At 44.5% G+C, this 16,247-nt stretch overlaps 1 protein-coding gene and 1 long non-coding RNA gene across 6 annotated transcripts in view; one reads left to right on the top strand and one right to left on the bottom strand.

Annotated features, from left to right (window-relative positions):
- Window positions 1-12,639, top strand: part of LOC102495151 (uncharacterized) — a 26,811-nt gene extending 14,172 nt beyond the window's left edge. For 2 of the 4 annotated variants that reach the window (XR_001370372.1, XR_001370373.1), the window contains exon 3: window positions 11,998-12,639. This is a non-coding gene — a long non-coding RNA (uncharacterized LOC102495151). Of the gene's footprint in view, window positions 1-9,802; window positions 9,890-10,538; window positions 11,107-11,997 lie in introns of those variants that run through there. The other 2 variants (XR_003549351.1, XR_001370374.2) reach the window with 2 other exon arrangements.
- The window catches only part of LOC102494745 (eukaryotic translation initiation factor 3 subunit C), a 16,862-nt gene continuing 13,137 nt past the window's right edge, over window positions 12,523-16,247 (bottom strand). For both annotated transcript variants that reach the window (XM_006148231.3, XM_027771746.1), the window contains exons 17-21: window positions 13,388-13,547; window positions 13,232-13,297; window positions 13,057-13,144; window positions 12,801-12,963; window positions 12,523-12,701 (exon numbers count right to left, since the gene is read on the bottom strand). In XM_006148231.3, coding sequence (XP_006148293.1) covers window positions 12,619-12,701; window positions 12,801-12,963; window positions 13,057-13,144; window positions 13,232-13,297; window positions 13,388-13,547 — 560 coding nt within the window. In that variant the 3' untranslated portion in view covers window positions 12,523-12,618. The remainder of the gene's footprint in view (window positions 12,702-12,800; window positions 12,964-13,056; window positions 13,145-13,231; window positions 13,298-13,387; window positions 13,548-16,247) is intronic.

Below are 16,247 nucleotides of genomic sequence, written 5' to 3'. Positions count from 1 at the left end.
CCAGGACTCAAACCGCGGTTGACTACATGGGAGTCCAGCAACGTAGCCATTACACTAACTGCTGGTCTCTTATTTATTTATTTTAATTTGACCAGAGAGGGACAGAGTGAGAGAAAGAAAATGAGAAAGCAAGCCACCAGGTCTGGGACTCAAACCACAGTCTGCCATGTGGGAGTCCAGTGCTCTTAACCACTACGCCACCTGTGGGCCTCGGAAGTCTGAACTTTAAAATGAAAACATCTCAGGACTAGCAGTTGGCATAATGGTTGTGTTGCTGGATTCCCATGTAGTTGACCACAGTTCGAGTCCCAGTGGCTTAAACTCAAGCCAGGCGCGTGCGCATGCGTGCCCAAGATCCCGAGAGGGGAATAGAGAAGAAGAGATTGTGGCTTGGCCATCCCCCTAAGGAGTGATTTCTCGCTTTCTGTCTCTCTGTCTTTCTGGCGAGCACATGCACGCTATAGCAAAAACCCCTCCAGGAAAAAAAAAAAAAAGAAAGAAAGAAAGAAAGAAAACATCACAACTTTTGAGGGAGAAACAATTTTTGTGCCAAACTATGCGTGTCTGCCTTCTCCATTTCTCCATTCTGTCTGGATTTTGAGTATGCATTCACATGTTTCTGGCATGTTTTTCAAGCCACCAGGGCCAAGATTTGAACTCTGGTCAGTCAGCTTCCTTAACCACTAGGTTCTAGAGCTGGCCCTTAATTTGGTCTTTAGTAAGCCATTACACCAAACCAGGGGCCATATGGATTTGTTCCACTAAGGATGCTACATTTGAAATAGCAGCTACAACTAGAGTCACCCACTAAGTTTATAATAGTCCATAATCATTCTCCAAGAGCCATCTGATTTTCATACATGCTAAACTCTTGCCTGTTCAAGGTTTTTTTCCCCATTCAAGTTTTTGGTTTTAGTTTCTATAGGGAGCATGCACTCGCCAGAGATACAGAGAGAAAGGGAAAGTGAGAAATCACCCTGCTCCTCCCAGGGAATGGCCATGCTGCAATCCCTTCTCCTTCATTCTCCTCTGGGGCATGTACGCACACACACCTGGTGTGATTTTCAAGCCACTGGGTCTTGGACTCGAACTTTGCAGTTGGCCATGTGGGATCCAGCCACCTTAATCTCATTCCACTTGCTAACCTTCCAAGCTTTTAAGGGTGGCATTAGTCTCTGCCATTTTACTTCTAATTAACTTCTTAAAAAATATTTACTTAATCTTGTTTTTTAGTTTACTATAGGGCACACACAGTCACCAGAGAGAGAGAGAGAGGGAAAGGGAGAAAGCAAGCTGGCAGGTCTGGTACTTGAGCCACGGTCGGCCATGTGGAAGTCCAGCACCTTAACCACAATTCAGCCTGCTGGCCCTCTAGCTAACTGTCTTGTTAGGAAGTAGAAGTTCTAGGGGCTTTCACTTAGCCCTTTGTATCATAATTCTCTCACTTCATGGATCAGAGAGCCAATGTGGGGCTTCTGCTCATTGCCATAGATGCCTTTTTCTATTACAGGTACAGAAATTTGGAAATAACTCTGGTGGTGGCGGAGGGGGTGCCATGGATCAGCTGAGTCCTTATGAGCTGGGCTTGACCAAAACTCCGTCTAGTACCTGATCACCTTTACCCCCACTTTAACTGATGGGCCACAGTGGAATTTAGGATTTCTAGGAATTAGTATCAAATCAGAACTAGAATATAGCAATCCTCAAAAGTTCTGAGTATTTTCACAGTTACTCTAGCAAATGGGCCACACTTCCTTTCTCAAGGAAACCCAACCTTCCCTTCATTTAAAGGGACTCTCGATCTATGCTCACATAGGTCTAGAAATTGGGGGACATCTCTACTTTGAACTCTAGTTAGACTTCTACCAATCAGAGCAGTATTTTTTTCTGATTGACAATACTGGTTCAATATGACAGAGTCAAAGTATTCTGCAGAGTACCTGCTGATAAATAATACAGTGAATAATCATAGGCTTTCAACACCTTACATGTCACAAGTAAATTTGTCCAACTAAAGTTTTTTCTACTCCACATATATTTTTAGCAGTATTAATTGTAACACAGCATATTTCACTTCAGTTTATACAGAATTAGTGGGATTTTGTTTGGTTTTTGCTATAGTGCGCTTGCACTCACCAGAAAGAGAGGGAGAGTGAGAAATCACACCCCCCCTTCCCCAGGGGGTGGCCACACGCAATCCCTTTACCTCCAGTTTCCTCCTGGGATTTTGGGCATTCACACTCACATACGCCCAGCATGATTTTCAAGTCTGTGGGTCTGGGACTCAAACTACAAGTTGTCCATGTGGGATCCAGTGTCTTAACCACCACACCATCTACTGGCCCCTAAATTAGTGTTTTGGGGTCAGCAGGTGGTGTGGTGGTTAAGGCATTGGACTCCCTCCTGGCTGATTGTGGTTTGAGTCTCAGACCTGGTGGCTTGCTTTCTCACTCCTCCCACCCCTTCTCTCTCTCTGGTGAGTGCGCATGCCCTGTAGCAAGTTAAAAAAATAATGAGGGACCAGCAGAAGGCATAACAGTTGTGTCGCTGGACTCCCATGTAGTCAACCATAGTTCAAGTCTTCACTGGGTGTGTGTGTGCACATGTGCCCAAAATCCTAAGAGGAGAATGGAGGAGAAGGGATTGCGGTGGGCCATCCCCCCTGCGGGGAATGATTTCTCACTTTCCGTCTCTCTGTCTCTGTCTTTCCGGCAAACACACGTGCCCTATAGTAAAAACTCTCTCTAAAAAAAAAAGATAAATAAAATTAAATAAGAAATTATGTTTAAAAATATACATATATGGGGCCAGCATGTGGCATAGTGGTCAAGGTGCGGGGCAGTCCCACATAGCTGCCCATGGTTCCTGATGACTCGCTTTCTCACTTTCCCTCTCTCTCTCTTTGTGTGTCTTTCTGGTCAAATTAAAATAAATGAGTAAAGTTAAATGAAAAAAAAATTTCTTATTTGTAGTTATTCCACATACACTGTCTGTAAAAGCTATTTTTTTTAAAGAATTTTTCTATTTATTTATTTTTTAAATTTCTGTTCACCAAAGAGAGAGGTAAGACAACAATCCACCAGGTCCGGGGTTCGCCATGTGAGAGTCCAGCGCCTTAACCACCATGCCACCTGCTGGCCCTGAAGCTAATTCTTGAATCACTTCAAACTCATATTTCATTTTTTGAATAAACAACATTCACTAAGCAATATTGGTAGCATCTGTTAAATCAAGAGCCAAGAAAAAACACTTAAATCATTCACTGTTTTAAAGTTGTTATTGATGTTAATTACCCCCAATGTTTTCAACTCTGAGCAACTGTCCTTAAATGGCAAATAGTGGGCTAGCTGGTAACATGGTAAGGTGGCTGAATCCTCCATGGCCAACCGTGTGGTTCAAGTCCTGGACCTTGTAGCTTGAAAAACATGCCGGGCATGTGTACGTGTGTGCCCAAAATCTTGAGAGGAGAATGGAGAAGTGATTATGGCATGGCCATCTCCCCATCTCACTTTCTCTCTCTCTAGCAAGTGTACATACTCGAAAGCAAAAAACAAAACAAAAACAAAAATCCCACATCACAGTGTTTATAGTGATTATTGTTATTAGTTTAGAATTTTTTGCCATAGGGTGCTTGTGCCCTAGCACACAATAATTTAAACAGGGAGGTTTGGTTTTTTTTTTTAAGGAATTTTTTATTTCATTTTATTTTTTATTATTATCATTCACTATAAAGAAAGTGAGAAAGCAGGCTGCCAGGTCTTCTCATCATTCACTAGAGAGAAAGTGAGAAAGCAGGCTGCCAGGTCTGGGACTCAAACTCTGGTCAACCATGTGGGAGTCTAACACCTTAACCATCACAACACTTGTTGGCCCCAAACAGGGAAGCTTTAACATAAAAAATGATAAGCTATAGGGCCAGCAGGTGGTGTGGTGGTTAAGGTGTGGGGCTCCCACATGGTCACTGCGTTTAAGTCTCTGGGAAATAAATAATAATAAAATTACGTAATTATTTTTAAAAAATGATGAACTATTTTCAGGGAGTTATTACTAAGTGTGAATAGAGAGAACTTTAAAAAAAAATACCTGCAGGCTGAGGGAGAGTACCAAAGAAAGAACGAACATGAAAGGAGGTGCCCTCCACAGGCAGGGACTCAGCCCTCACTGGAGAGAACGGCTGCAGCCCTTCGGGTGCGGGTGCGGAGGTTTGCTAGGCTGCGCCAGGCCAGAGCTAGTCCCTAATCAGCAGGCTGAGGCTGGTTGCCAGGGAACCACAGCAGAAACCCTCCCACTGGGGTGCGGGCAGGGCAGGGAACTGCGGACTGAGACTGGGACTGGGACCCGCCGGCAGGAGGTTGAATGCCCCTGGGTGTACAGTGCGGTGCCTGCCACAGGACACAGGAGTCAGCAGAGGGAAAAAGGAGGAACCAGGACCAAATGGTAGCTCGGTGGTAATGCAACTAGACGTGTGGTCCTGTTCCAGGACCCCCTAAGCTGGCTGAGCACACAGGGCACGTGTGTATGCCTGTGATCTGAGCTGGATAAGACGGAGAAAATCAGCGTGAAGAGCTGTTAGAGGCACCCCTTTCTCAGAAAGAATGAAATGAAAAAGTTTAGAAAATGTTAGGGCTTTGGAGCCAGCAGGTGGTGTGGTGGTTATGGGTGCCGGACCCCCACATGGCTGACCATGGTTCAGGTCCTGGAACTGGTGGCTTGCTTTCTCACTTTCCTTCTCTCTCTCACTCTGTCCCTCTCTGGTTAAAATTTAAAATAAATATATAAATAAAGTTAAATAAAATAATTCTTAAATTAAAAAAAAAGTTAGGGCTGGGAGCCTTCAGGTGGCCTGGTGGCTATGGTAGCTAGACTCCCATATGGCTGACTGTGGTTTGAGTCCCAGACCTGGCAGCTTGCTTTCTCAATTTCTGTTTTTCTCTGGTCAACTTAAAAACAAACAAAACAAAATGACAATGAATAAAATTAAATCATTCTTTTTTTAATATGAAAATTAAATAATTCTTGTGAAAAAAAGGTTAAGGCTGGGACCATGGCCTAGTAGTTAAGGAAGCTGACTGCATGGTTCGAGTCCCAGACCTGATGGCTTGAAAAACACTCTGGCAGGGCCAGTAGGCAGTGTAGTGTTTAAGGCCCTGGACTCCCACAGAGCTGACCGCAGTTTGAGTCCTAGACCTAGAGGCTTAAAAATCACACCAGGCATGTGTGCATGCATGACCTAAATCCCAAGAGGAGAATAAAGAAGAAGGGATTGAGGCATGGCCATACTCCCAACGGGTGACTTCTCACTTTCCCTCTCCGTCTCTCTCCAATGGGCACATGTACCCTATGGCAAACACCTAAAAAACCACGGTTCGAGTCCCAGACCCAATGGCTTAAACTCACACCGGGCCCGTGTGCATGTATGGCCAAGATCCTGAGAGGAGAATGGAGGAGAAGTGGCGTGGCCATCCCCCCTGGGGGGTGATTTCTTGCTTTCTGTCTTTCTATCTCTGTCTTTCTGGCGAGCACGCGCACCCTATAGCAAAAACCTCTCAAAAAAAAAGGCAACATTACATCAGAGGACTTATATGATATCCCTGAATTTTACACATTTCAAATAATTCAAATGATGTGTTATTATTTAAAAAAAAATCAAATATGTCAAGGAACAAAATCCTGGATCTAAATTTAGACCCATAAATTTTTGCTCAGCTCTTTTTTATTCTATAAAGATGTCAAGATAATTCTAGAAGAAAACAGACTTCACAAAGACAGGTTTTTTTTTTTTAAGAAAAATTAGATATCTAGCTGCAAATAAGCAAGTAGAGGAGAAACAACAGCAGAAACAGTAACCTAAATTCAAAACTAATTCAGAAGGTATCTCAGAACTAGATATAAAAGATAACATTTGGGGACCAGCAGTTAGTGTAATGGTTATGTTGTTGGACTACCATGTAGTCGACCACGGTTCGCGTCTTGGACCTGGTGACTTAAAACTCACGCCGGGTGCGTGTCATACTGTAATTGTAAAATAAAATTTAAAAAAAGAATTAAAATTTTTTTATGTATTAATTTTTTAAAAAAAATGTTGACCAGAGAGAGACAGAGGGGGAGATCAGAGAGAGTACAGAGAGAGAGAGAAAGTGAGAAAGCAAGTGAACCATGGTTGGCCATTTGGGAGTATCCAGCACCTTAACCACCACCATGCCACCTGCTGGTCCCCTGGCCCTCACTTTTTAAAAAATATGTTTTGTTTCGTTGAGAGATTTTTGCTATAGGGTGCGTGTGCTTACTGGAGACAGAGACAGAAAGCAAGAAATAGGGGTGATGGCCACACCGTGATCCCTTCCTCCTCGATTCTCCTCTTGGGATTTTGGACACCGATCCCTTCCTCCTCAATTCTCCTCTTGGGATTTTGGACACACGTGCACACGCACCCAATGAGTTTTAAGCCGCAGAGTCTGGAAATCAAACCGCAGTTGACTACATGAGAGTCTAGTGACGTAACCATTATGCCATCTGCTGGTCCCTAAAAATATTTTTATTTTGCCAGACGGCTGGCCATGTGGGATCTGACTCCCTTAACCACCAGGCTGTAGGGACAGTTCCATATATCATTTTCTCCATGCCTTCAAAGTTTTTCCATTTTTTAGAAATTTTGTTCATTGTCATTATTTTATTTTTTTGAAGTTGACCAAAAACAGAGAAGGGAAGTGAGAAAGCAAGCCGGCAGGTTCAGAACTTGAACCATGGTCAGCCATGTGGGAGTCCAGCTGCCTTAACCACCATTCCACCTGCTACCACCAAGTTTTTCCTTTATTTTTTATTTTTATTTTTTTAGGTTTTCCCTTTGGGTGTGTGAGCTCACGAGGGAGAGGGAGAGAGGGAGAGAGAGAGAGAGAGAGAGAGAGAGGAAGAGAGAGACAGTAAAAGTGAGAAATCACCTCCTGGGAAGGATGGCCATGCCACAATTCCTTCTCCATTTTCCTCTTGGGATATTGGGCATGTATGCACATGTGCCCAGTGTGATTTTCAGGCCACCATGTCTGGGACTCAAACCTTGGTCAGCCATGAAGGAGTCCACTGATGTAACTGCTATTCCATCTGCCAGTTCCATCCATCCATGTCTTTAGCTCTTTGAGCATATTTTGTTTCAAAGAATTATTTATTATTTGTTTTAATTTGATCAGAGAAAAACAGAATGTGAGAAAGCAAGCTGCCAGGTCTGAGACTTGAACTGTGGTCAGCCATGTGGGAGTCCAGTGTCTTCAATCACCACTGCACCTGCCGGCCCCCTTTGAGCATATTTCTGACAGTTGTGTTAGTCTTTGTGTAGCAGGTGCATCGTCTGGTATTTCTCAGGACTAGATGTTTATTGTTTACCTTTCCTTCCCTATCAATGGGCCATAGTCTGTGACTTGTGATTTTTTTGAAGTTTCTCTTCCATGACTGAGAGACCAGGAGTCAGATAGCAACCCCATCTGGGTTATAATGCCGCAATCCACCCAGCCTCACTCAACCCCCAAACTGAAGACATGCAGGTGACTGGCACACTCAGTGAGGTCTCTGGACACAAACCTGGAACCCTGCCATGTGGGTCAGAGCATTTTACCACTGTTCCACTCTCCAGCCTCAACTTGTGATTTTCTGTTATAGAAAACAATCTTGAAATAAAAAATGTGGTAACTCTGGAAACCAGATTCTATACCTTCCCTGGGGTTTTCCAGTTCGTTTTTAAACTGCTGTACCTTGTTTGCATGCCGAAGATCAGCTCGAGGTGTAATTGCAAACTGCACTGTTCCAAATAAGCTATTAGGTATTTTGGAAAGTCACAATGTATTTTTCCATGTTTTCCCATACAAAAAATGTGTCATGACTTTCTCGAGACCCAATAGATCCCACCTAGTGACCATGGTTCAAATCCCTGGTCCAGTGAGCCTGAAACATACCTGGGCACATGTTCAAGTGTCCAAGATCTAAAGGACTGGAGGACTGGAGGAAGATCATGGTGTAACTGGACTCTGTGGAGGGTGCTTCTCTCTCTCTCTCTCTCATGTACATGCACACATAATCTTTTTTTTTTTTTGGAGAGGTTTTTGCTATAGGGAGCGTGCACTCGTCAGAAAGAGACAGAGAGACAGAAAGCGAGAAATCACCCCCCAGGTGGGATGACCCCACCGCAATCCCTTCTCTTCCATTCTCCTCTTGGGATCTTGGGCACACACGCACACGTGCCTGGCGTGAGTTTAAGCCACTGGGTTCGGGACTCAAACCACAGTTGACTACATGGGAGTCCAGCAACATAGCCATTACACCAACTGCTGGTCCCTAATCTTTGTTTTTTAAAAATAATTATTTAACTTTTTAATTTTTATTTAAATTTCACCAAAGAGGGACAGAGTGAGAGAGTGAGAGAAAGAGAGAGAAAGCGAGAAAGCAAGCTGCCAGGTCCAGGGCTTGAACTGTGGTCGGCCATGTGGGAGTCCAGCGCCCTTAACCACCACACCACCTGCTGGCCCCCATGTACAGACAATGTACCTACCATGAAGAAAGAAAAAATACTAAATTTACTCAAATGAATTTGGTGAAGCTATATTTGAGAATTTGTGAATTAGGTTTTTTTTAATCTAGCCTTCCTCAAATTCATGCTGTGTGCAAGTTGTTTTGAAATTTCTTTTTAAAAAGATATTGGTATAGGCCGCACGTTTGCACTGGACAGACAAGAGAGAGACAGAGACAAAGTGAGAAATCATCCCCGGGGGGATGGCCATGCCACAGTCCCTTTTCCTCCATTCTCCTCTCGGGATCTTGGGCATGTATGCACACGTGCCCGGCATGAGTTTTAAGCTGCCGGGTCCAGAACTCAAACAGCAGTTGACTACGTGGGAGTTCAGTGATGTAACCATTAAATCTGCTGGTCCCAAGTTTTGAAATTTCTTCAACCTGGGCCAGTGGGTGGCATGATAGTTAAGGTGCTGGATTACCACATGGCTGATAGCAGCTCCTTTGAGTCCTCAACCTGGCAGCTTGCTCTCTCACTTTCCCTCTCTCTGGTGAGTGCGCAACAAATTAGAAAATGATGATGAAAAAAATTAAATAATTTTTAAAAATTCTTGAATCTGATCTTGTTCTCACAGAAGACTTCTGTTTCAGCTAGACTTGTACAAACTCACTTTAAGTTGATTCTGACAATTCATTTGAATAATGATTGGACTTCAGTTAGATTTGCTGAACTTATGTTGGAAAGTTTTTTTCAGAGCCTGTCTTCAACACTGTTCTTTTTTCAGTTATATTTGCTTAAATGCAGATGAGAAGACAATTTTAAGAATTTGTGCATCTGGGGGCTGGCAGGTACCATGGTGGTTAGAGGCACTGGACACCCACATGGTCAGCCACGGTTTGAATCCCAGACATGGTGGCCTGCTTTATTATTTCCTCTCTTACTCTCTCTCTCTCTGTCCCTCTCTGGTCAAATTAAATAGTTAAATAAAATAATTCTTTTTTTTTGAGAGTTTTTTGCTATAGGGCGCATGCGCTCACCAGAAAGATAGAAAGCGAGAAATCACTCCCCGAGGGGATGGCCATGCTGCAATCCCTTCTCCATTCTCTTGGGATCCTAGGCATGCACACACGCACACACCCAGCATGAGTTTAAACCACTGGGTCCAGGACTTGAACCCCGGCGGACTACATGGGAGTCCAGCAACGTAGTCATTATGCCATCTGCTGGTCCCAGATAAAATTTCTTTAAAAAAAAAAAAAAAAAGAATCTGTGCATCTGAACTTTTTATAAAAAACACTATTTCAGGACCAGGATGGAGAGAGTTCTGGCCAGTGCAACTTCCAGGCCCCCTACTTTCCCTTCCCTACAGACTTAAACAAGGATGTGGGAATGGTAAGTCACCTTTGACCATGCAGATGAGGACTACTCCCCAGGGGATGGTGGAGCCAACATGACAGAGGCACCCCAGGTCCTCAGGTGATCTTATGGAACAGTTGTCCTCAGGCCTGGACCTCTCAACTATCACATGAGAAATTTTTTTTTGGAGAGGTTTTTGCTATAGGGCATATGCGCTCACCAGACAAGAGAGAGCGAGAAATCACCCCCCAGGGGGGATGGCCATGCCACAATCCCTTCTCCTCCATTCTCCTCTCGGGATCTTGGGCACGCATGCACATGCACCTGGCTTGAGTTTTAAGCCAGCGGGTCCGGGACACGAACCATGGTCGACTACATGGGAGTCCAGCGACATAGCCATTACACTAACTGCTGGTCCTGAGAAATAAACTTTCTGTGCATCACTGTTTGGGTCTGTTACAGCACCTTATTAGCCTTTTGTCTAATCAGTCCACATCCCTATCTCCAACTGCCTCGCTTGTTCCAAAGACACTGGTGCCTAAAACACTTGTAAAAACCAACCTATCTACATACACACTGTTCTTATATTCCTGAACGGAGTATCCCAGCTATTTCTTGATCACAGCCCTATTACCTGTTTATCCTCCAGTCAGAATCTCTCATTCTTGACTCCTTCTATTCCCAGAACTGGTCACAGAAACCTTACAGGTTCTTCTGAATCCAACTATGCTGGTGCCATGGTTAACAATTCCCCCAAATGGAAGCTGTTGAGGTCATGAGACCTCCACCCTGACAAATGGATGAATGGCGTTGTAAAAGGGTTTAAGGCTGTAAATCTGATCTCTTGTATGTACACATGCATACCCCTTCCCCCTTGGCTCACTTTCTCCCATGTGCTTCTGAAAGAACACAGCAAGGCCCTTCCCAGGTGTGGGCCCCTCAGCCATGAACTTCCCAATCTCCAGAACTGTAAGAAATAAATGTTTCTTATAAATTACCCAGTCTCAAGCATTATATTATAGCAGCACAAAATGGACTAAGACACCTGGCTTTAGATGCTTTTTTCTCATTTGGCTCTCTGCATCCAATATCATACACTACAATGTTTTTTTTGTTTGTTTGTTTGTTTTCTTTTTTTCCCATTTTGCCAGTGTGTGTGCATTCTCAGTGGAGACAGAGAAAGGGGAAAGGAGAATGAGAAAGCACCCTTCGTGAAGGATGGTCATAAAACAACTACTTCTCCATTTCTCCCTCCTTCAGGATTTTGGGCACACACACACACTGAAGTGTTTCCTTAAGCTGCTGGGTCCAGAACTCAAACTGCATGGTCAGCTATGTGATACAGCTATTGTAACCACCAAGCCACTGGCTGCTCCACTTGATCTTTTTTAAAAATTATTTTAACTTTATTTTTAAAAAAAAATGATCAGAGAGAGACAGGGTGAGAGAATGAGAGTGAGATAGTGAGAAAGCAAGTCTCCAGGTATGGGATTCAAACTGCAATTGGCCACATGGGAATCCAGTACCCTTAACCACCATGCCACCTGCCAGCCCCTCCACTTAGTATCTTACATTGGAACCCTTCATGTTGTTTTGCTTACATTATAAACCTTCCTGAGACAGTCCCAGCTTAAGTCTCCAGCTTCTTTTCTGTACATATTCCTCATATACTTTACACCAAACACTACTCTTTTACTCCTCTAACCCTTTACAACTGTTGAGAGACAGGAAGAAAGCACTTCCTGATAGGGTGTAGTCGTGCTGTAATCCTTTCTTCTTCACTTCTCCGTCCCATTGGGATCTGGGATATGCATGTGCACACAACACACACCTGATGTTTTTTTTTGAGCCATTAGGCTGGGATTTGAACTTGAACTGGGGGATCTGGCTTCCCTTAACCACCAGGCTATAGGGCCAACCCACACTTGGCTCTTTTGAGTTGCCTACATCAATGCTTCTCAAATCTGGTAAAGAATAATCTAAAAAAAAAAAAAGAGTCCAATCTACTGTAGACCAATACTTTTGTAAAATGCAATAAACATGAATTACACAAATTATTAGAAAAACAGTCACATGCTTAGATGTCATGGTAATGACAACGTTTCTCCATGTTTACTTGCTCCTTTTTTTTTCTTTTGCTACAGGGTGTACGTGGTTTAGAGAGGAAAAAGTATCTTCCATTGGGAATGGTCATGACACAATCCCCTTCTCCAACTCTTGCTCCTTTCAAGATTTTAGGCACACACCACACATGCCTGGCATGTCTCTCAAGCTGCCAGGTCAGGGACTTGAACCATGTGGCTGGCCACATAGGATTTGTCTGCCTAACCGGCAGGCCAGACTTGGCCCCTCAATGTTTACTCTGCACCATCACCCACCATCAAGGTCTGACCATCACTGCTGCCTCCATTATACCTTCCCTGGCATAACACCCCAGTCATATCCTGTTCAACATATCCCTGTTTTTTTTCATACCTTGTTATAATCAATTACAAATTATGATAATGTTCTGTTAAATGACCAAAAGCAGCAAGCTCTTTGAAATAACGGATGTGTGGAATTCAGCTCTGCATCCTGAGTCTTGGCCTGTCCTGTGGTCAAAGCTCAAAAATATAATCAGCACATTAATGGATCCAACACACACCTGTGGCAAAATTCAGACAATAGGAAACTGTAACAACCCCAAATAGACTTTTAATGACTGGGATGTGGCTTAGACTCAAAAACTGAATGGTCTATCTAGGTCAAAGACAGAAGTCAAGAGTTCAGTAGGCTGTCTGAGATTGTTGCTGACGGTAGCCACCTCGGCGCATGTAGCCCTCGTTTTTGCGGTAGCCATCCTTCTGGTCTGTAGGAGAGACAGGGAGAAAGGGGGAGAGTGAGTGCCAGGGAAGAGGCAGTAAGAGGGCCAGGATCCCACGACAACAGAGACGAGGAAAGCACTCACCTCGGAAGTAGCCACCATAGGTACCCTGCTTGTGGTCGAATACCCGCTCGTTGTTCTCCACCAGGCTGCCCAGCTGGGCAGCCAGCTGCAGAGCCAGGTTCTGCTGGGCAGTGGGTTCAGTGCGGTGCATCACCACTGTCTGCGTTGGCTGGTCCAAGGAGGCCTGGCAACAGCAAGGCGGAGGAAGGGACATGATAGCTCAGCCCCCTCCACTCCAATCTGACTCCACCTGCCCACTTCCCATCCCAGTCCTTACCATCAATTCCTCATTAATAATCATCTTGCTGATAATGGAGTGCACAGTGGGCAGATCCAGCTCAAACATGTCAGATAGTGTCTCCATGCTGGGGAGAAAGATGGCAGAGAGCAGGGGGCAATTAGAATCCCTGACACAAAGCTGGCTCCCTCTACATCCCCAGGGCCCATCGTACCTGATGGAGTCATAGACACTGCTGTAGGTAAAAAGGTAGGTCCTCAGTGATTCTTCTTGGATCTTCCTGCAGGGAGAGGAGAGAGGGAGAGGTCCTCAGGGAAGGAAACCAACAAGTCCTTTCTACCCCCACCTACTGTGGCCTTTTTCTGCTCACCTCACCAGCATGGTGCGGACTTTGTCAGCCTCAGGGAAAAGATCCCACACTTTCCCATTCATCTTCTCGTTGATGATGAAACTGTGGCAGGTCTTCCAGTCACCCATCTTCATGGCCTTAGAGGCAGCAACCACATGTTCCCTCATTGACTCGGGGGGACCTGAAAGGTTGAGAATGAGGAGGGCCTAAGAAAACTTGGGACCAGGGCTACCAACCTCATGAGTACTATTTAAGGAGGAGCAGAGACCAGAAAAGCAAACAAGAGCAGAGACTCACAGGTCTCCACCAAGCATCCATGCAGCTGTACAAGTCACTTAAGATCTGAATTAATGGGGCCAGCAGATGCTTAGCAGTTACGTCGCTGGATTCCCATGGGCTGACCCACGGTTTGAGTTCTGGAATCAGTGGTTTCAAACTCACACCAGGCACATGTGTGTGCATGCCTAAGATCCCAGAAGAATAGAGAAGGGATTATGGTGTGGCCATCCCCACTACGGGGGAGGGAGGGGGGGTGATTTCTTGCTTTCTGTCTCTCTCTGTCTTTGTCTTTCCAGGGAGTACAAGTGCCCTATAGCAAAAGTTTGTCTTCCCCCTGAGGGGAAAAAAAAAAAAAACTTAATGAGTTTATATTTGGCCTAATGTGGTCTACAGATGCGCTTCAGGGGATTGGTGAACCCCTTGAAAAATGCTAACATATTATTATGTCTGTATCCTCAGGTACACCTTCCTACTAAAAGGATCTATCCATACTTTTCATCAGATTCTCATGGGCCACACTAATTGTTATGAAATGGGAACAGAGGTAGCTCCCCAAAAGAGAGATGCTGAAGAAGTTACCTATACATTTATATATTGTCCTTTTAATTGTATCAGATGCCAAGATTGTTTATAAGTAATCTAGAGATAGGAGATGTAAGTAGCCTCTATGCAAATATATCACATATACATAAATATTTTATTTGAGGGACTTGAGTATCTGTGGGGGTCCTGGAATGACTGTCCTGGAGAGATACCAAGGGATAACTGTGTATCACTTAGACTATTATCAGCTCAGCTTTTCAAAGTGGCTCATTTCTTCTCCTTAAAAAGTTTGCCCTTGGGGGAACCAGCAGTTAGCATAATGGCTATGTCGCTGGATTCCCACATGGTCGGCCATGGTTCACGTCCCGGACGTGGCTTGAAACTCACGCCGGGCACATGTGCATGCGTGCCCAAGATCCCGAGAGGAGAATGGAGGAGAAGGGATTGCGGTGTGACCATCCCCCCTGGGGGGTGATTTCTCGCTTTCTGTCTCTATGTCTCTCTGTCTGTCTGGCGAGCGCACGCGCCCTATAGCGGAAAACCTCTCAAAAAAAATAAATAAATAAAAGTTTGCCCTTGGGACCAGCAGATGACGTAATCATCCCGTTGCTGGACTCCCACCTAGTCCGCTGCAGCTTTATTCCCAGGCCCAGCGACTTAAAACTCACGCCTGGAGCATGTATGCATGCTCAACATCCCAAGAGAAAAATGGAGGAGAAAGGACTGCGGTGTGGCCATCTCCCCTGGGGAGTGATTTGACATTCGTGTCTCTCCAATAAGCACATATGCCCCAGTGTAAAAATATCTCAAAAAGAAAAACTGTGCCCTCTTTCTAAATTATCTATGAAATCCAGGTTTGACATGTTGATTATGGACTAGGGCCTCCAAACAGTCATGAGAGACAAGTCAGGAGGACAAGACATGACAAATGAGCGACCGGAATTCAGCAAAGATACGATGCTAAAGCCCCAAACTGGAAATGCATGGCAGACGTGCAGTAACATCAACATGGAAGACCCAAGAATAGGACAAGAAGCTCAAGTGCACACACAGATGAGGCCCAAGTGGAAATGTACGAACAGCGTTAAGCGTAAGGACAAGCAGACAGCCCTTAGGGTTAGCCTCCACTGTAACACCTCTGAAAGGGGCAAGGTTAAAGGCTCAAAGAACACCTCTCCACAAACCTAACAACAGTCCGGGGCTGAGAAAGACTGGCTTCCAGGCACACTGAAAGTAGTAAGAGAGGTGGGGACTGTGCTGAACCAGAGAGCCCTTCCCCACAACTGCTACTGCAGCTCTAGCCAAAGCAGACCCAGGGCTGTCAGAGCCACCAAAATTCTGACATGCAGCAATTTGGAATTTCATTGGAAATGTCCTTACAAAGTATCACTACGTAAACCAAACAAAATTTGCCTAAGAGTTCCCTGCACTTTATCATAACCATGCACATGCCTAGTAGAGGATAGGCCCTTTTTAAGGGGTCTGCGGTCAGTAAGCTTGGCTCACTCATCAAGCCTTTCCATGCACCAATCTCATAGAAATGGCAATGAAATTCCCTTCCCATTTAGTCACCACTCATCCAACTGCTGTGATTGGGTCTTTCAAGAGTGGCCAAAGGAGCCAATGTTAGGTTCTTGAGTAAGGCTCCATTACAGTTAGTTTGTAATGTAACATACATGATGGGGACTAACGTACATGAGGAGGAGGAGGAGAAGAAAAGGTGGGGGGATAGAGACATGTATCAGTTGTAGTAAACTTGGGCATGTTACTTAACTTCTCTGTGCCTCTGTTTCATCATCACGAAAAAGGGGGTAATATTGGGTCATCGGAAAAATTATGTTTATTTTCAACGTCTTTCTATGCAAAAATCCATTATGACTTTTCTGACAACATAATAGTACCTACATAACAGGGTTTTTTTTAATCTTTTTTTTTGCTTTAGGGCACATACACTCACTGGAGAGACAGAAAGTGAGAAATCACCCCCTGGGGGTGGTGGTGGTGGCCATGCCACAATCCCTTCTTCTCCAGTTTCCTCTTAGGATTTTGGGCAGGAATG

Source organism: Tupaia chinensis, unplaced genomic scaffold, assembly GCF_000334495.1.
Source record: "Tupaia chinensis unplaced genomic scaffold, TupChi_1.0 Scaffold000231_1, whole genome shotgun sequence".
NCBI lineage: Eukaryota > Metazoa > Chordata > Mammalia > Scandentia > Tupaiidae > Tupaia > Tupaia belangeri.
Note: the sequence above shows the minus strand (reverse complement) of the source record. Positions and strands in the feature narration are given on the sequence as shown.